General features: G+C 33.7%; 1 protein-coding gene across 6 annotated transcripts in view; it reads left to right on the forward strand.

Moving 5' to 3' along the window:
• LOC129808193 (RING finger protein 44) overlaps window positions 1-20,771 on the forward strand; it is a 43,472-nt gene that overhangs the window by 4,660 nt on the left and 18,041 nt on the right. For all 6 annotated transcript variants that reach the window (XM_055857993.1, XM_055858004.1, XM_055857965.1 and 3 more), the window contains exons 2-4: window positions 8,507-8,729; window positions 18,386-18,476; window positions 18,565-19,242. In XM_055857993.1, the coding sequence (XP_055713968.1) occupies window positions 8,572-8,729; window positions 18,386-18,476; window positions 18,565-19,242 (927 nt within the window). In that variant the 5' untranslated portion in view covers window positions 8,507-8,571. The remainder of the gene's footprint in view (window positions 1-8,506; window positions 8,730-18,385; window positions 18,477-18,564; window positions 19,243-20,771) is intronic.

A 20,771-nucleotide genomic window follows, 5' to 3' on the forward strand; every position in this document is an offset into this window, starting at 1 on the left:
CTGCCCTAAAGTGTAAAGCTCTTCTAAACGCTCTAAATAGTATCAGGTTGATCCTGAAAGATATGTAGTTCGGAAGATTTGGTGATTACTGTTTTATGCTGTCACATTAGGAAAAAATTTCATCAATATAACAAAGTGTTATTAATGAAACGAATAAATTTCTCTGTGGAGGCATTTTCATCAGTAATTCTCTTCAATTTATTGAAGTTTTTATCAATTTTATTGAAGGTCCACGTATCCTTATTTTAGCTAATGCGTAGCCAGCTTTACAATGAGAGCTTTGAATCCGAGAATTGACGCTCTTTGCATAAATCTTTCGTTAAAATGCGAGTTCTTCCTATCTTCTAATAGAAAATGTTTGTTTTTTTTTGACTTCGTATAAATCCACAGTAGACTCTCGCAAATTCGGCTCTTTTAAGATTGGGATACTTTTTAATTCGGGCAGTGGTTACATTTAAAAAAAAAGGTTGTCATTTTTCAAGTTTGATTATGATTATCAAATGAATCAAATATGCTCAAATTTGGCATGGTTTGTCTTAGTTTTGATGTGATTTTGCATTATTGAGGGATTTTCATGCAATTTACGATATATATGAGTGTGTAAACTCAATATCTATATGAACATGAATAAGAAATCGTTGCATTTCAAAAAGTTTGTCGCCCGAATTTCTGTCTAATTCGGCTGACATTTCGGTCCCACATGCCCGAATTTGAGAGAGTCTACTGTACTAGTAACACTGTCTACTTCTTCAAATGATTTTTTTGTAAGTGGCCTCAGAAAATCTCCAATTCCAACACCTGCATTTTTAAAAGAAAAAAAAAAAGAATTTCAGAAAAATTGTTAAAATGTAGGGAAAAGTGCCAATGCTTTGTAATGCCCATATTTCATAATAACTCAATTTATACTCTCAAAGCTGTGATTCATGGTAATATATCTGAATATCTAGTTCTACCTCTCTTTTGTTAAAATTGGGAGCCTTGCCCATTTAGGTGAGATTCTTAACAAAATCTCACCTACTTTTTCTTTCTATTACTAAACTTTAGGTCTGACGGGCTATGCATAATTTCAGCTAACTAAATAAAACTTTAAATTTTAAAATTGGAAAACATTATAAAAGTAAAACAAGTCAAAATTTTTATGATGTCGTGTTGATAAATTTCACTCCTCATTTCTCAATATCCTGAAGTGACGGAGGATGATCTTCAGGCGTAGGCTGCTAACCTAGAAGTCCTAAGCCCGTGACCCCTAATAGGGATAAGCAGTTGAAAATGATAATGATGATTTCGCAATATTGATGAAAATATTTAGAAAAAAAATATTGATCCTAATACCAAACATAAATCGGGTTCCTCATTTTGTATGTGTGTTGTCCATCCATATCTTAAATATCATTTTTTTTTAATATTCACGGAAGACTTATGTATGTATATGAATAAGTTTATTTTAACATTTCTTTTTAGATTAATCCATTTTGATCCCTTCTCTACGATAGGGGGCAATGGGTCACCTTTGAATTGGGGCAGCTTTAAAATTGGGCTTTATTCTCTTATTTTTAAATGAAACTGTGTCTTATTATCATATAATTTAGCTAAATTTAAATTACATTGTAATAAGGATCAATTCCATTATTCAAGTATTGAATAGTAGGAAAACCCAATTTTAGAGCTGCCCCACTTCCCCGAACTTTTCATAAATTTCGATTTTCTTCTAATAGTCTCATTCCTCATATCAATCTCATTTTCAAAATATGCTATAGAGAGAAAAGCGCGCTTCGAACAACTCATTTTTTTCTATGTCATAATGGATTTGACCCAGGGTTATTTTCTAGAAATTTGAGGCATTGGACTGACGATTAATGTGTAATTATTAATAGGTCAAATTATTTAAAACACGTATTGAAAAAAAAACTCAGTTGTTCGAAGCTATAGTCGTCCGAAGGTAGCACACTTTCTCCTACGTTTCTTTTAAATCTTCTACTGGTGTTAAAATTGCGTTTGTCCGATTGAATTCAGCTATTTCACATAAAGCATATGCTTCCTACCGTTTTCCAAGATAAGTCAATATTTTCTGAATATTAACTATTCATTTTATACTGTTGCAAAACTGTTAGAACATCTCTACATTTCAATTCAACATTACGTTGTGCTTTTTCTGGAATCTACGTTCAGCTTTTGTTTTCTGAAAGCTACTTCAAGCTGCCTCTGAGTGCTCGAGTAACCTTCAAGCTCACTCACAACAAAATCCCAGATAAAGAAATGATTATTCCGTCGTATAAATTGCTTTTACTTGTGGTTTGGGTCACAAGATATTGTTCCTATATAAGTGCCAGGGTCTTACAATTTAACTCAATATTGTGGACAAATTTTATTGCAGTTTTAAAATTTTTCAAACTGGCTTTTTTTTTGTATCTTGAATGTAGGGGGAGGCTTTGAACTTTCGCACACAAAAATGATGTTCAAGTTCAGTGATTTTTTCTGACTACCATGCAAACCGTATGGATTCTCCAACTATGCCAAAAAAATGTCTTACTTATAAGGTTCATAATCCCACCAAACAAAATCCCAGGAAATCCTTAGATTTTCCTCCAGAGGAAAATGAAAATTGAATGGTGATTTGTCCGATAGATGAATCAAGTTTCTATTATCGCACACGATTCACGCCATCATTGAACACCCCATTTTCACCGTAAATTTTGCACCGGACACTAAAAGTTGCACATCATTGTTTAAAGGGAACTCTAATCTACTTGATTAAACCATTTTTATAAGAAATAAAACATTTTAATATCACTTTTTTGGAACTTTTATGAGAGATGTTTTATTGACATTAAAAACCATTTTTTTGCTTGATTCTACGAGAATTTCACTCCGGAAACGGTTAAATCTGATGAATACTTTCTTGAAAAGTCCAAATATCACCAAATTTACACGAATCAATAAGTTTTTAAAGCTAAAAATTGACTAAAACTTTGCAAGCGAGAAGACCACACAAGATTCCACCATTCCTCCACGGAGCCGGATATGCACAAAAACCTTTGAATGCGCATCATTGAAGATTTCCCTGTTCCTGCAGCTGCAGGAATCGGGATTTAGCACAGATATTGAGCTTCAGCAGGTGAACAAGCTAAAATTTTCACAAAACATCTTCTTACGGACAATTTCTTTTCTTTGACATGAAAAACAACACAATAGTGAGGTTATGTCAAAGATTGTCAAAAACCAGTTGTAAACTGTGTGAGCTTATTGTAGATGTGATTCTTTCATTGCACATTCAGTTTGTGCAAGCTTGAAAAATATTTTTATATCAAAGAAATGCAAAATTGCTTAATAATTACTCAACTGCAACCTATTTGAGTCAAATTACTTCTTGTTTATCAACTTTACGATTTTTAAGTTTTCCTTTTTAGTGGTGGATCAAATCGGTAGATTACAATAGATGTGAATATGAGGGATCGCATCTAAAATGAAGTTTCTTGGAAAATGTGAGAGAAGCCATGTCTTCTATGTGCGATCGATGAATCTGAGTCAAGTTTGTGAATTTTGTTCCACCCACAAAAAGTGCCTGTTCAGCCTAAAAGATTTTTACTTAAATCTGATTCCTAATAACCCTTCTACCCTGTGTGATAGTAGTTTTTCAGAAAAGTGATATTAATTGTGCACAATCGTATGAAATATTGCACAGCAAAATTACAGTTTTGGACCTGTTTTTAATTTTTGTTTCCTAAAACTAGGGGAAAAGGATTAGACTCCCAATTTTTTCAGGAAAGGTGTGATTTAAGACTAGCTACTAAAATATATAGCCATCAGTGAAAGTTATAAAGTAATACCGGAGAAATTCGAAGTGTCCGATGGTAGCGTATGTGCGAAACATCAAAGCCTCCCCCTACGTTCACCTTCTTTGGTATAATAAATGTGAGCAAAAATATTAAGATAAAAGGAATGACGTAAATTTCAACAATTTCAATAATATTTTCACAATTGTTTTTTTTTTTTTTTTCAAGTAAATATATTACAATTTTATTATTGTCAACCTAAATACGAAAGAGACTATTCGAGACACTTCTGAGAATAGCAATATTTACACCACACGATATTATTAATAATTCTTTTGCGGATATTTTGAGTTTAGTTTGCTGTTTAACTCCTCGCTAAATTCTCCAAATATTTATCATTCGACATGAGTGCGGTAATTCCTTTTCGTGATATTTTCTGCAAATATTCGGTTAGTTACCTTAAAGAAGTGTATGACTTTTTTTTTAAAGTTATGTTATTCCTTGAAACTTTGGCCGAAGTTACACAAAAAACAATTCAATTGTATTAAAAAAAAAATCAAAAATTCGTTTCTCTGCCAAGTTTCAGTGTAATAATTTGAGTGTATTTTTTTTGTTGTACTTTTTGCGTTCATTGTGATTTTGCTGAAAAAAAATATCCTCAACTGGCAGTGTCGTTTTTGTCTTCTTGGCTGATTTTTTAATGACGCAAAAATGAAGACGAAAAAAAAATGCGAGACAACCTTAAGCCACACGAGTCAAAGAACACAGAGAGAGGCAAAAATTGGAGGAGAGTTAAAGTTATGCGATCCGTTGGTAAAATATTGCCACTATCGTGATTTCCCAAGGAGAAGTAGTAGTAGGGTAGCGGCATTACTTATGGCCATATTAAGGACATATTTGCTCACAGCTTCTTTTCTTTTTGACTATATAAGATAAAATTTTAATTGTAATTTCTTTAAAGTACCTCCTTTCGATATATCACGGTGAATGTATTAGGAAATTTCCTTAAGCCTCAGAAAAAGTATGATTTTTCCCAAAATGTAAAATTCATAACTTATGGCCACTTTTACGAACTTATGGCCGCTCGTGGAATGACTTATGGCCACAATGTAAAATGATGCAAAATAAACTTAGAAATAAAATATTTTAAGTGCAAAAGAAAAGAAAAAGATTTTAGGTAGTTTCATAAATTTTTATTATTTTTTTTCTTAAGTTTTTATAGTTTTTACTCATGATTGTAGCATTGCACTATTAATTGCTTGTCATCCTTCTATTCACTGAGGCCCGCCATCCGTTTTTTATAATGAAAAATGCATATTTGACTGCATGAAAAACCCACCTCATAATTCCCTCTGTCTCCATTTGTAAGGGCATTGCGAAAGCCTTCGTGGTCTGATATTTCTTCCGGATCCTTTCCGAAGATTTTATTGAGGAGAGTTGTGAGAGGCATGTGATACACGTGAAATACTCTGGTCGCGGTCATTGCATTATCAATGCCTCTTAATGCCTGTGAGTTGAATATTGAGGCTCTTTTTTGTTTCTTTATATTTATTTACTGGTATCATTGTCCTAAAATAGTGAAAAAAAAGGTTAGGTTATCTGTAACAAACTACAAATTCATGAGATAAATGTGCAACTCTCGAGGAATCTTGAAATCAGATTTTACACTACATTTATTTATAAACTATTTTATATTACAATTTCATTACTTACCTTAAATTTCATTAAATGTTTGCCAGAAAACACCGAATTATTGAATAAAAACAATACAATTGACAACTCTCCAAATCAAAATAGTGTCACATATGGTGTGAGGGCGCCACACGTTGAATACCGTGGCCACAAGTCCGTAATCCTATCAATTTGGTCATAACTTATGGCCTCATCTTAATTTTATATTTGTTGTTTAAAAACTTATCAAAATTTAATAGTAAAAGAACATATAGTTATTAAGGAAAGAAGTTTTGAAAAATAGTACTAAATATTTTCGATTGAACATACAATATTTAATTGTTAAAATTTTTGAGATCGTTAGTAAATTTCTTAACGATTTGACGTATTAGGTGAGATTCTTAACAATCTCACCTACTATAATCCTAACAAAATTTCATGTCGTCCGATCGACCTCAAACTTGGCCAAAATGTGTTTCGCCACTTCCTGATTCCGAATATATATGTGGCTATTTTACGTTCCCGGCCGGCCGGCCGGCCGCTCTTTGGAGCTTAATAGCTCCTAAACTAAAAAAGATATCGACTTGCGGTTTTCGGCAAAGGTTATATATCGGATGAAAATTGCAACTTGGTGCATTGACCCCCCCACCCCCCACCCCTCCTTCCGCCATTTTGAAGACCCCCTTTTTTTGTTTTCTCAATAGCTCCGTCCCTATGGCATCGAGCGGACTCAAATTTTAGTATGTTATAACGAGGCCTTAGAGCTTTCCATCAATACCAAACTTAAGGTCCCCCGACCCCCCTGACCCGAGCTATAAGGGTCCAAAAAAAATTTCTTAAAATGGCCATAACTCCGGTTCTAATTGTCAGAATTTAAAAAGTGAGGGCTTTTTGGAAAGCTCTCGTGAAATGCCACTTTCCCTTCTAACATCGCAAATTCATAAAACCACCGCTAGGGGCGCTATTATTAAAAAGAAAATTTTTAAATCTTATAAGTTAAATAACTCAAAAATTCCATTGTGCATCGGGCTGAAATTTTAGTATGTTGTAGCCGTTGATTATACCTATCAAACAAAAAAACCTTAAGTCGATCCATAACCCCTGACCCGAGCTATAAGGGGTCAAAGTTCGAACATTGACCGGCCTCTATCTCCGGTTCTAACTAACATAGCGACCTAAATTTTACCTTTTTGGTTTCGTCTCGATGAGCACTTTCAGATGGAAGTTCAAAAAGTCACCACAGGTGGCGCTGTGATAGCGTCAAAATTCATCGAAATTCAAAGTAACTTTTGTCAAAAACTGCATTGTGCAAGTTAATGAAATTTTAGTATGTTGTAGTCCAGTCTAAGACGTTTCCAAAATGGTGCGTATGTGCGCTGTGGTTTCAATAGAACCGGAGATATGAGGGGTCAAAGTTCACGAAATTCAAAAAATCATATCTGCGGTTCTATGTGACCGATTTTGATGAATGAGGGCTTAAACGAAAGATCTCACCAAATGCTACAACTTTCTAGAATATTTGAACTTCGTGGGACCAACACCAGGGGCGCCACAGTCGAAAAACCAATTTCAATATCACATAACCTCAATTATCTCGACTGTCGCTGAACCGATTTTGATGATTACTTCAACATAATTGTAGAGCACATTTGTCTCTACATTTCGTCCATACATCATTTTCCGCTCAGACTACGCTATCACTCAGATTTTGCCGTTTAAGTGTGAAAAAATTGATTTTTCAAATAATAACGCTTTGAAATCACTCAGATGCCAATTTGACTGCCTCTACTCCACCGAGACACTTAAAATAGGGGTTTAAATGGAAAGTCCCGCAAATTACAACAATTCTTTGATTTAGTTGAAGTTCAACAAATGAACACTTGGGGCACTCTGGATGAAAAAACGAGTTAAGAAACAAAAAACCTCGCTTATCTTGGCTTCTGAGTAGTCGATGAGTTCAAGTTCTACGGCAAAATTATAGAGAATATTCTGGTCTACATTTCACCCATATAACACTTTTCTGTCAGTTCATCCAAATCCTTGACATTTTGGTTCAAATACAAAACTTGTATAATTTCACGAATTTGATTCAAGATAACTGAATGGCGTCTCCCTACTTCAGCATCAAATCGAATTTGCATGCACTCCGAGTTAGCTCACGTTAAGAATCTCACCTACATAAGCCGGTTAGGATTATCTGTCCCTTTTTAATCGTAATCCGCATCAGTAAAATATTTTCCTTAAATTTTTTATTATTGTACCGAAATATTAAAGTAAGTCAATTTAAAATTTTCATTTAATGATAGCACATCAAATATTGGTAATTTTGTGGTTCTTTGAAATCATCTTGTGAGAAAAAATTGAAGATTTTTTGCGAAGAGGCCGCAAGTATAGACTGGCTATAAGTAATGCCACCACCCTATATATTTTTTTTCACGACTGCACATTATTACAAACCATGGAGTGTGAACTGCCACAAGTCTCATGGTGAGATTCATAAGACGAGAAGGATGATTGTGATCTACTTGGATGGAGATAATTTTTTTTTGTCTGTGTGTCTTTTGAGTTAAAAGAAGTTTATCTGGGTCCAATATTTCAGGCAGAGAGATGAGTTTAGCTTATTTTCTGCAAATATCTCTTGGAGTGCAAAATGTGAAATCTAAACTAAAAAAAAAGACACTATAGATGTTAAAAAAAAGAGTCAGTTGGAATGGTCGCGGCGCCAAATCCAATGAGAGATATTACTTTCACTTGGGGGCAAAATGCTGGAATTGCGTGCTGAATGAGTAACAACAAGAGTGTATCATAGCATTTTGTGTATTTTGATGTAAATGTGCCTTCCAAAAGAGCTAAAAAAAAAATAGATTCAATTTTTTTCAACATCTCCCATTTGTCTGTGAAACAATCAAAAACCTATTTTTTTGCATACTATTCTCTTTTGTCACTTACGTAATGTCTTTCCTGTGTGATTTTACTTTTTGCTGGTTCTTTATTTATTTATTTTTTTTGCAAATACATGGGCAAATGATGTTATTGTACTATTTCTTTTCTTTTCATTTCAGAGTAATCTAAGCGGGTGGTTTAATTGACGAAAAAAAAACAAGACGTTTGTGAAGAAAGACAAAATATGAATTCCAATCATACGGGATCATCTAGGCGTCCATATTCACGTGGGGCTGCACCTAGAAATCGTTCCAGAATACCATTTTCATCCCACCCTCACTCGCAACGCAACCATAGTCATGGCCAGTGGTATAAAGACATGGAGCCGTGCTACAATCACGGGTGAGACCAATATACACAATGATATATTTTGTGCTAAAGAATAATAATAACTTTATACTTGGCCACACTGGATCATTTTCCTCGTTCTTTGTTCAATATGTGAGAGCGCTGGTGAGCAGCAATCTCGCACTGAAATTGTTTAGGACTCTGTGAGAGGACTTTCAATTGCTCGGTTTATATTGTATTCACAAAAGAACTCTCACTGACTCTGCGTAGAGGAAGTAATACTATTCAACTGCATCAATGGAGTTGAAATGATTAAAGTGACTTTTGGCACTATCGCCTTTAATTTCTTGAATTTAACTAAATTCAACTGAAAAAAATTATTTAAAGATCAAAGCATGGATTTTTTTTTAAAGAAAAATTTATCAATCTCTCATTCTTATCATAAATATGGTAAAAAGTTGTTTGTTCCTTCAACTTTTTATAATATCTATACACTCTAAAAAAAATATTCATCAATATTTAGGATATTGAAACATGCTGTATAAGAAAAATACAATAAATAGAAATAACCAATATTGACTGTGTATAAAAATCTTAATCTATAAAAAGGCTCTAACTCGTAACTTAGATGATACACCCAAAAAATAAATAACTTTCGCATTATTTACTGTTCACCGGATTTCAATCAATTTGCACCGATTCATAAATCACTCAAAAGATTGCCCAAAATAGTTTTTGGAGTAATAAAATTGATTTTCGGACAAAAATTACTTATCGGTTCATAACCGGTTAATTACTGGTTCACAAATGACTTGAATCACTTTATAAATTACACAAAACATTGCCCAAAATATCCTAGACGTCATATAATTGAATTTCGGATAAAAATAGTTATCAGTTATGAACCGGTTCATCATCGGTTCATAACCGATTGAAATTGGCTTCAGTTTGTCAGATTTACAACGTGCAAGACCTTTACAACGAGCCCAAAAATGATACGATTTATCGATAAATACGCTATCTAGAACTTTTTTAACATTTGACCTTCACAAACCGTTATTAGGAATGATCGAATAGTATTTTCGTGGACGAAATATGCACCTGAACAACCTCAAAAACATATTCAAAAATGAAAACAATCGCACTGCGCGTATTCGAGCAATCCCAAAAATTATGGTTTTATCTATAACCGTTTGAGCTCTAGGCGTGATAACGGGTGAATGCACAGACGGACAGCGTTTCGTCAAAAAACTCGAAACTTCAGATTTCCAAAATTCTATCAAAATACGACTTCTTGGGGGATAAGGAGTTGAAATATTTGAGTTGAAATATTTATTTGAGTTGAAATATTTGAGTTGAAATATTTATTTGAGTTGAAATATTTGAGTTGAAATATTTATTTGAGTTGAAATATTTCGTCAGTTAAATCAGCATTTATCGTAACTTCATTTTTGCGATTTTGAGATATATACATATTTGGAATCAGCGTAATTTTGTTTATTAAACACACTTGTGAAAAAGAAACTTTTATAATCCCAATAAAAATTATTTTAAACAAAAATTATCGTAAGTGCCCTTAATTAAGAAAAATTTATCAGAATTTGTCGTAACTTCCATTTTTGGGGAAGTTACGACAAATTTCCATACAAAATTTTCAATAATCAGAATTTGCCGTAACTTCTTTTGCTCACTTGCGTGGCTTGTAATTTGCAGCAAAATTGCAATATTTCTCAATAAAACGTTTATACACTCTTCCAAATATCGAAAGACAGTGCGAATATTGTAACATGAAATCTTTTTAATTCAATATTTGCAAGAAAAAAGTGAGAAAAAATCCCTACCCATCTGTCATTGAATTCAAAACAAAACAAGCGACACGTGGCGCACAAAGTTTATTCAATAAAACTTATGAAATAAAAGCTTTTAAGGACAGTGATAACAGTATTATTGACTAATGCAGTCAAAAAAGGCGCTTATTATCACTAGAATAATTCAAATTGATATAATGCATTTTAGAAAATTGTCGTAACTTCCAGAATCTCCATACGTTGGAAGTTACGGCTTTATAAACGATGGAAGTTACGATAAAATATTATTGTGTTTCTTCTAACATATATCTCAATATCTCAGCTTTTAAATAATTTTATGAAGATTTTCTCGAGTTAACTTACAGTTTATTAGTGCCACTTTTATTATTTTGACTCAAAAGTATCGCATTCGGGTCTCATTTTTAAGAAAAATAATATGAAAAGATCTCAGTCTGGAAAATATAGCGTGGGCGATAGCATATCCCAATTCAGCGTTTTAATGTTGGTTTGGACTATAGAAGTGCTATATCATGGCACGTAGTCACGTGTCACAATATTACTCGCTCGTGTTTGACCTATTATGTCCGTTTTTGAGATATTGGCCTCAATTCTGAGACCAAGATCAAGATCAAGATAATTTCGATTTTGGTATTCTGAAATCAAAAAATCAAGATCAAGATGTCAAATCTGTCAAATGTCTTGAAATCTTGAAATCCAAGACACAAACCGTGTGGATATCAAGATTTGCAATTCTGGAACCAATATTTCAAGATTTCAAAACGTCAAATTTCTTGTTTTCTTGAAATAATTCCAAGAACCTTCTGGAGGTAGTTGGAATTTTCAAGATAGTAACAATTCGAAGAGTTTCATACGGAAATTGTTTTTGATGAGGAATATTTCTATAAGAAATGATACAAAAAGCGAAAATGATTATGAAAAATGCTATATTTGATCTTGTAATTTAATCGTAATGGCGCTGACACACCTTTTCAATTGTGTGAATTTCAACCGATTGAAATTTTACCTCTTACTATTTCAAAGTAGACTAAGATATATGTGTTTCTTTCTGTCAAATGAAAATTGAAATTGAAATTTAAATTCCAATTTCAAATTTAAATTTCATTTGACAGAAAGAGACACCTATATCTGATTTCACCTTGAAAGAGTAAGAGGTAAAATTTCAATCGATTGAAATTCACTCAATTGAAAAGGTGTGCCAGCACCATAATGGTACATATTTCTAGATGTACGTTTCAAAGTACAACACCCTGAGAATACCTGCAAAAGAATCACATCTTGCATAAGCATTTCAGGGTTTATCACATGTCACAAGTTTTGTTTGCACTTCTTTTATTCCCGATTATGTACTGTAATGACTGTAATATATTATTTAATACAACATATAATTAATTTTTCTAATTTATACGGCGAGATTTCAACAAATTCGGCAAAGAAATGAAAATATTTGTCAAGAGTGACGTGTCGTTAATTGTGGAAAATCTTGAAATCTTGGTTCTTAGCTAAGACATTTTAAGTTCCATTAATGTTTCGCGTCAGAATATGAAATCTTGATCTTGGAAATATTTGACAGTTTGAAATTTTGATCTTGATCTTGGTCTCAGAATTGAAGCCATTACATGGTCCAAATCAATCAAAAATTATTGGTAACAAAGTAATCAGCATTGTCTTCTTCTTGGAGTTATTTAACCGTTTTACCGATTTTAATTCTACACGAGGTGAAAGCTATATGTGAAAGCTATATGTACTTTAGAATACTCGAACAATAGCCTTCCCATCGTCTGTGCCACTTCGATGCTAAAAAAATGCTTTTTTCATACCGCAAAGACACAATTTCGGAAGTAGATTTTTGAATTGCACTACTACGGGACACGAAAATTTTTACATAATGAACTTATTCGTAGTTTAGTACATGTATTTTATAAATGTTTTACAGCATCATAATAAATGTAAAACGTCAACTAAATTACATAAATATTCGATTACAGACATTTGCATATTAAGTGTCTTTTTGTTGCCGAAGTGAAAAAAAAATTGGTACATGACTGTACTAAATCAACACTTTATCTATTATTTAGATTTTATCTTTTATAATAATTCCTTTTCTTTGCATGACTTATTTTTACAAGTTAAGAAAATCACTTTAAGCAACTAATATGTCCTGTTTCTAATGCATAGGCATTACTTATTGTTTTAGTACACTTATTTGATATGTAATAAAGTGTTATAACTCTTTTATTCATTGCCAAGATAGAAATTATTTTTAGTTAGATAGTAATACCTTTTTAAACTTATTTTTGGCGATATACTTCACATTTTTAAGGATTATTTCCTAAAACATTTTGAACACCTGGAATTTTTGTTGTACACCCTGTGCCAGACAGAAAAACCTCTCAATATAAAAAGGACTAAATGTACCTGCTCTCCAGCATCGACAACCATTTTCAATTTTTGTTATTTATTGCAATACATTTTCGAGATTATAGTACATAGGGACCCAGATATGATGAAGGAATAAAAAGAAAAAAATAACACATGTCTACACATAAATGTACGGTCTTTTGCAAGATTTGCCTTTCAAAATGAGAACTAACTTTCAGGCATATATTTCTCCCTCAAATTCGATCCTCTACCAATTCAACACGTTGGTGTTGAATTCCTTGATGGCAAATGCATGTATATGAGTATATGTGACTCCTTAGTCCTCTCAAGGGTCTCATAGAAAATTTTTCTTTACATTGGCCTCACTTTAAGTTCGTTGGTTGCATCTCAAACTGTGAAGCGGCTTTCTTCAAGAGTCAACCCCTAGTGAAAAATGTGCATTGTGATGATGTGGTGCAGTTTGGCTTGGTTTTCCACCAAATATTCACAAGAGAGTAGTTCTAGTGAAATTTTTTGATAGCATCTTTTTTTTTAAATATAAATTTTAGTGAAAAACTTTGAAAAAAATGAGCAACAGTAGTGAATTGGAATAGTAAGAAATTTCTACGTTGTTTCCTTTGTTTCTAAAATGCACTCTCCCGGGAGCTTTGTGCATTTTATACATACGGATTCGGTTAGCAAGAGGCAAATGGTAGAATGAGAATTTTAATATGATTATACTTTTTTTTTTAAGTTTATAATATTTTGTTTCATAAAGTGTTAATTTTAGATTCTTTATTCAGTTGTGAAACAGAGAGGAATTTTACCAATAATTTTAATAAAATCAAACGAGTAAACTACAAAAGTCGACCTCTCATAAAAAAAATGTCCTACTTATGATTTATGTTTAATAAATTCGATTAATAGCACGGCAGAAAGAATATTTACGGACTTCAAGAGACAGGTTTCATTTTGCTATCAAGTTAACACATTAACTTTAAATGTTTTTAGACCTACAGTGCCGGACAAAATTGTACCAATGTTTCAAAATTCTCTATAAAGGATTTAATATCTCAAGATCTAATTTATATTTTGACTGAAACTTTTTTTTTCTTAGTGAGCTTTCTTATAAAGCTACAAATTATGTCTTATTAGAATTTTTTAGGAGAATTACTAATATTTTTGTAGAGCCTTTTAAAAAAAGGATGCATTGGTACAATTTTGTCACTTGTACCCAAACGCTACTTTTTGTTCTAAGATTTTATTTTATGAACTATTTACGTAAAAAGTAGGGCCTCGAGTGGGTCAGTGGATAGAGTAGTAGCTCTATGACTGCGAGGTCTGGGGTTCAAAGCTGAGCAGCAGCAGAAAAAGATTTCTCATGCCATATCGGCTTTGAATTCGTCCAGTGAATGAATGAATAGTAATGCCAATGGTGCATATTGGCAAAAAAAAGTGAACCGCCTAAACAATAGAGGCTGGTACGAAAACGAGTTTCGACATGAAAGCGGTACTTCAGTCGATACAAATATTCGCTGTCACTGATCCCAAACACACACCGAGAAGGGATGCTGATATAGTAGCGGCACTGACTGCTCACAGAGCTGTGATATTGAGCGGCTACCCGTATCGGGGGATAAGATAGAATAGGAGTGGGGAAGCATAAGGGGCCCAATTGGTGGCCTGGATGCATCGGAATATCCGAAATGGAGAACTGACCCCTGGCAAAATCTTATCTTATCTTACGTAAAAAGTAATTTAATATAATGACTTCCGGCTGTTTTTAATGCATTTTGCATGAACACTTCCGGAATTTTTTCACTTACAACCTAAGTAATGGTATATTTGAGTAAACTACGCTCTTATATGAAAAAGTGTATCAATAACGGATTTTTGTCCAACAAAATGGCTGCAAAACATGACGTAGGCCATATCACAGAGATCAGACTACGTATCTAGACATGATCCAGTGGCAGGACTATCAAATCCGGACTCCAATCACAGTTTATTACCATTTATTGCTGTATTTAGGCGAAAAAATCACGTTTGGCGAGATCTAAACTATTGGCTAGCCTTTCAAACTAATCAAAATCGATATCCTAAGCAACAACAGCTTCAGGACATGATAACTAAGCCATGAATTACCCGGCTGAATAGCCTGCTATATACACTGTATAATAGGCAAAAAAGCAGCGAAATTATTTATAAAGATTTTACAAACTGATGTAGTATCATAAAGTGTAATACCAAAATCGGACGATTGCGCTGTAAGACCATGGAAATTACTCTCCATTTTGACTAAAATTGACTAAAATACTCTCCATTTTGACAATAAAAAATTGCACGCCATGTGCAATCTTGTGGAAAATCAACATCCCATTCATCCCCTTTCAGGTGTCCCAAACATCCCCGCTGTTAGTTTTGGTATTTAAAACCTTTAAGTAAAAAACAAGAGCATATAATCTCTGAAACTTTTATAAAAATATGTTTCCAGATTATACTGCTAGCTAATGAGATAAAAAAGTTTTGATTATATACCGCTGATATAAAATACAAAGAGCAAAACTGAGAAATCAAAAAATACAATTTTTATCGATTTTTAGGATAGTGCTCATAGAATTAATACAATAATACTGAGAATATCCATTCTTTTAGTCAAGATACATCTTAATATTGTTTACGATTGAATAGTGGTTAAATCCCATTTAGGGTAGAGTAAGCCCTTTTCGCCACCTTAAGGTTTTGTACCCTTGTAATTCTTACAATTTTTGTCGAAATAAAAAGAAATTTTCTGTACAAGTGCTTTGAAGCATTGTCTCTCTAATGAACCAGGAGACTTTCCGGGAATTTTTGGGCATCTAGTTGAAAAAATACATTTCCTGCAACAATGCATGTTTCAGTACTTTTCGCCACTTTGTAAACACTTTTTCGCCACTGTGTAAGCACTTTTTCGCCACTTGTTTTTAATTGATTTTTAAGAAACAGCAGCTTTCGAAAACCCGCAAAAGTACATTGCACAGTACTTTTCTTATTTAACACCTATATTAGACAATTATTAGAGGATTTCGAATGATTTTTTGCACATTTTTTGTTTGCGACAAAAATCAATTGACAATTACGTCTGTTTCAACTAAATTCCGCGAGGTGCGCCACTTGTAAAATGCTTGGAAAAATGAGTGGCGAAAAGTACTTACACAACCGAAAAAAGTAAGCCCTATTTCACCACATCCGTATTTCTTTATTTTTTTGGAAAACATTATTAAATAATGATATTAGAGCGAAGCTTAGTTAATAACAAAGTTACTTTCAGTGAAAAAATATCAAATACTGTACTGCAAAAACATAAAATATTGCAAGACAATTTGTCTGAGCGTTGACAAGTTTATTAAGAACTCCATATTTTTTTGGTGACTGTTCACCTTGTCGACAATTTCTTCAATTAACTTGTAAATAATCTAGTCGGTGGAGCACCAGTTATGGTTTTCTGATCCGTTGGACTAGAGGTTACGAAGTAATAGTCATTTCGTAGTTCCATGAGCTCATAATTCTCTGAAAAAGTGATTTTATTTGTAGGTGGCGAAAAAGTGCTTACTGGCGAAAAAGTACTGACTCTACCCTATTTCAAAAATTCCCTTGTCCCACACTACCTCTGTCCCAAACCTCCCCGGTCTCCCCTATGTCTAACAAAACTTTACCAACATTTACGAACAAAAGTTTGTAAAACAATAAAAAATGTTCGTTAAGTGATCGTGCTATAAACAATGTTTGTGGAAAAAGTATGAATTTTTACGAAATATTTTTTTCTGTGTATGACAATTACTGATTCAAGAAGAGATGATCTCTTTTTATAACACAATATCCTTTTTAATGTAACTAACGGCGTTATCACACTTGCGCATTAAAATTTTAATATGATTCACATTAATTGTCGCTGGTGAGAGTCCAAATGTGTAATTTGTGTGTTTGAATCATTTTATATTCAAAATCTAATCTATTTGTTGATAAAAATGTAGACTTGGCCCGCAAAATTTTATATAGGGTAAAGGCTCATAATTTGGGACATTTTGCTTATAAGCATCAAAGTTCCAAGTTTGAAGTGCGATATTTTCAATACTAATTGACTTTTTTTGTTACCCTCTTTTCAGAAGAGTTGTTTAGAAACTTAGCAATGGTTTATTGTCTTTGTTTTTACTAAAATTAGTCTTAAGACATTTAAAAATGAATAAATATGTAGAGGGGAATTTGACTATTATTTTGGACAACTTGGTTATTAATTTGGACAACTTGGCTGTAAATTTGGACAGCTAATTCGTCTCAACAGGATACCCATTGATCTTCATTTCATGAACCAATCTTACCAAGTCCTCTTCCTGTTTATGTAAGGGAAACGTAGAATGTTACAAGAAGCCCGGAAACTTTCCATATCATTTATTAAAGTGGGTTGACTTCGGTACCCCAAGTACGTGCGGATTCGCTCATTCCCTGGCCTTTCCGGGAGACTTTCAAGGCTTTTCTCGCTACATCTCTTTCGTAGAGATGATGCTCCTTTGTTTCTCCAGGCACTTGTCCAACCTAGTCATCACAAAAGCTAAAACTTCACGAAATTTCGTGAGAAAAACACCTGTCCAAAATAAGAACCATCACCTCACTGGTGAATGTCTTAAAAAATTTCCCATTTTTCACACGAAAAAATATATTCCACAAGGCAAATCTCACTTCAGGTCAAATGTACAAATCACCAATAACGTGAATCAACACAATATTCAATAATATCACTCAAAAAACCGAAGTAACATTGTTAGTACTTTACCAAAACTAAATAAGACTGAAGTAAAGCCACGAAGTTCTGTCATATTTCTCGTAAGCAATTGCTCACACTGAATTTTCAACAAAGCAATTTTAGCTCAAATCATATTCAAAATTTAACGTATTTAGTGTTAAAATCTTCCAAAAAGAACAAATATTTAGATAGAATTCATTTTTCATCAAATATTGGAATTAAAATCCATCATTTTAATCAATTTATTTTTAGTGTACAATTTTATCTTCAAAGTGTCCAAAATAAGAAACTGGACAAAATTATGAGCCTTTCCCCTAAATTGATTTATAGCATTAATGCGAAAAATTAATGAGATTTTCTCTTTAATTTTTTAATGTGGAAAATATTTATGCTTTTGGGTAAATTTAAACTTATTTTTGCAGGCAAAGTCCACTTCTTTATCAATAAATAGAAAAACCCCAAATATTAAGTGACTCAAAGACACAAATAAAATATTTGGACGCTCACAAGCGACAATGAATGTGAATCACATTAAAATTTTAATGTGCAAGTGTGATAACGCCGTAAGGCAGTCAATCAGTATTTAGTCATTGATACTGTCTTGAAATTTTCCTATATGAAGAGCTTTTAGATTTATTTAAGAAGTTTTGATTTAAAAAGAAAAACAAGTTTTTTTTTTAATTTAAATCTTGCACTAATAAGAAGTATTATTGAAATATATATTTTATTGCAATCATTACCAGTGCTGGACCTAGTCAATCGGATAGACGCATGGGGATGTCTGATCGGCGACATACAATGGGAGCCGCGTCATTGGATCATCAGCGACATTCGGTAAGACCTTCATTAATTTTTTGTGTGTTTTTATTGTAAATGTTTCCAATGAAAAAAAAAATTAAAATTCCCAAATTGGGATAAGCAGAGTTCTCGCAGTGGAGACCTACATATCGATGCCAGATCGGTTGATGGAGGAGCTGGTGGTGGAGGTGGTGCTGGTCCCAGAAATCCAAACAGGGATCGCATTAGTCCTCATCATCACTATCAAAATCAACATCAGCATCAAAATCCGTACTGTCCGGACAATAGCATTAAATCGGACAGTCCATCGAGGAAGCGGAGGCGTGTTTCGCGGATGCCATCGCAGTCTCCGCCGGCTGTTTGGGAGCATCATCGATCACCACGGAGTCAGCAGCAGACACAGATGGGACAACAGGGCTCACCACCAATTCGAAGGGCTCGCTTGAGAGATCAACAGCGTGCTTGGGATTCTCTTCCGTCGATCTTTCAGCAGGCACCATCGCCACAGCACCAACCACCACCGCTCATGGTGGACATCAATCAAGTGCCCGTGAGTCTGCCGCTGCGCCATGAGCCACTGTGGACCTATTCGACCACTCCCCATATCTCCGTGTGCTCGCCACCGCCTCACATTCCCCAGTGCATGTACTCACCACCACCGCCGCCCTTTGCGCAATCCTGCGGAATCGGCAACCACCATCATCATCATCATCATCACCATTTCAGCGGATTTGCCTCCACTGCAGCCCCCATGGCTGTGCCCCAACAGCCTCACTATCAGCATCCTCATATTCCGCAGCAGGTGAGTGCCAAAACCTTTCCCATCGATTTCATTTCCTTTGCATTAATGATTAAATATTTCAAGAATAGGGTAAGTGTGCCAAATTTCGGCATAGTTGCAAGCAAGCGCCAAAGTCTCAAGTTTGAAATGCAATATCTTTAATAGAAATTGATTTTTTTTATTCCTTCTACTTAAGGAGTGTTGCTTAGAACCTCGTAGACAGTTTATCGTCTTTATTTACTCTAAAATAATTCTTAATATATTTTAAAATGAATAAAAATTTAGACATAGCTTTGGAGCCCTATTTCGGCCACCTTCATTCTCATAGTTCCTTGCCCTTCAGGAATTTTTCCAATGCCCTTTTCACGTCATCTCGTTTGTCGAAGCTACATTTTTTTTATTATTTTGCATTGTATAATCTCTGGAGTACGTAAAATCTAAAAGTTCATGGAAATTCGAGGAACAAAAAAGGTGGCCGAAATTGCAAGCTGGCCGGAATTTGGAACACTTACCCTAAATTGGGACAATTTTCTACTTGAAATTTTTCATTTTTAGAGGTTTTGCAAGCCTTCAAAAAGTTTTGAAATTTTTTATTTGAATTATGAATTTTTAATGAAAATTTATACATCATTCTTCATGAGAATGTTTCGAAATGTATCATACAGTAAATTCTATGTTGGCGTTGATAGATTTTGGTAAGATGAACATATTGGTTGGATCGAAACGGAAATTTCATTGCGGAGTTAAAAAAAAAGTATAAAAGTTGTGAATTTCATGATCTTTTCAAAATACTAAATTTTTAACGATAGATTAGGGTAAAGGCTCATAATTTTGTACAGTCTACTTATAATCATCGATGTTCCAAGTTTGAAGTGCAATATTTTCAATACTAATTGATTTATTTTTGTTACTCTCTTTTCCAAAAGGGTTCTTTCGAAACTTGGCTAGCTTTTTGTCGTCTTTTTTCTAACTAAAATTAGTTTTAAAATAAGTTTAAAAATAAATTGATATGTAGAGGTGAATTTGACTCTTATTTTGGACAACTTGGTTATTAATTTGGACAACTTGGCTGTAAATTTGGACAGCTAATCCGCCTCAACAGGATGCCCATTGTTCTTCATTTCATGAACCAATCTTACCAAGTTATCTTCCTGTTCGTATAAGAGAAACGTAGAATGTCACAAGAAGCCCGGAAACTTTCCATATCATTCATTAAACTGAGTTGACTTCGGTACTACAAGTACGTGCTCATTCCCTGGCCTTTCCGGGAGTCTGTCCAAGGCTTTTCTCGCTACATCTCTTTCGTAGAGATGATGCTCCTTTGTTTCTCCAGGCATTTGTCCAACCTGGTCATCACAAAAGCTAAAATTTCACAAAATTTCGATAAAAAAAAACATCTGTCCAAAATAAGGACTATCACATCACTGGTGAATGCTTAGAAAATTTCCCATTTTTCACACGAAAAATCTAATTCACAAGGCAAATCTCACTTCAGGTCAAATGTAAAAATCACCAATAATGTGAATCAATACAATATTCAATGAATATTC

This window comes from Phlebotomus papatasi, chromosome 1 (genome assembly GCF_024763615.1).
Source record: "Phlebotomus papatasi isolate M1 chromosome 1, Ppap_2.1, whole genome shotgun sequence".
In the NCBI taxonomy this organism is placed as follows: domain Eukaryota; kingdom Metazoa; phylum Arthropoda; class Insecta; order Diptera; family Psychodidae; genus Phlebotomus; species Phlebotomus papatasi.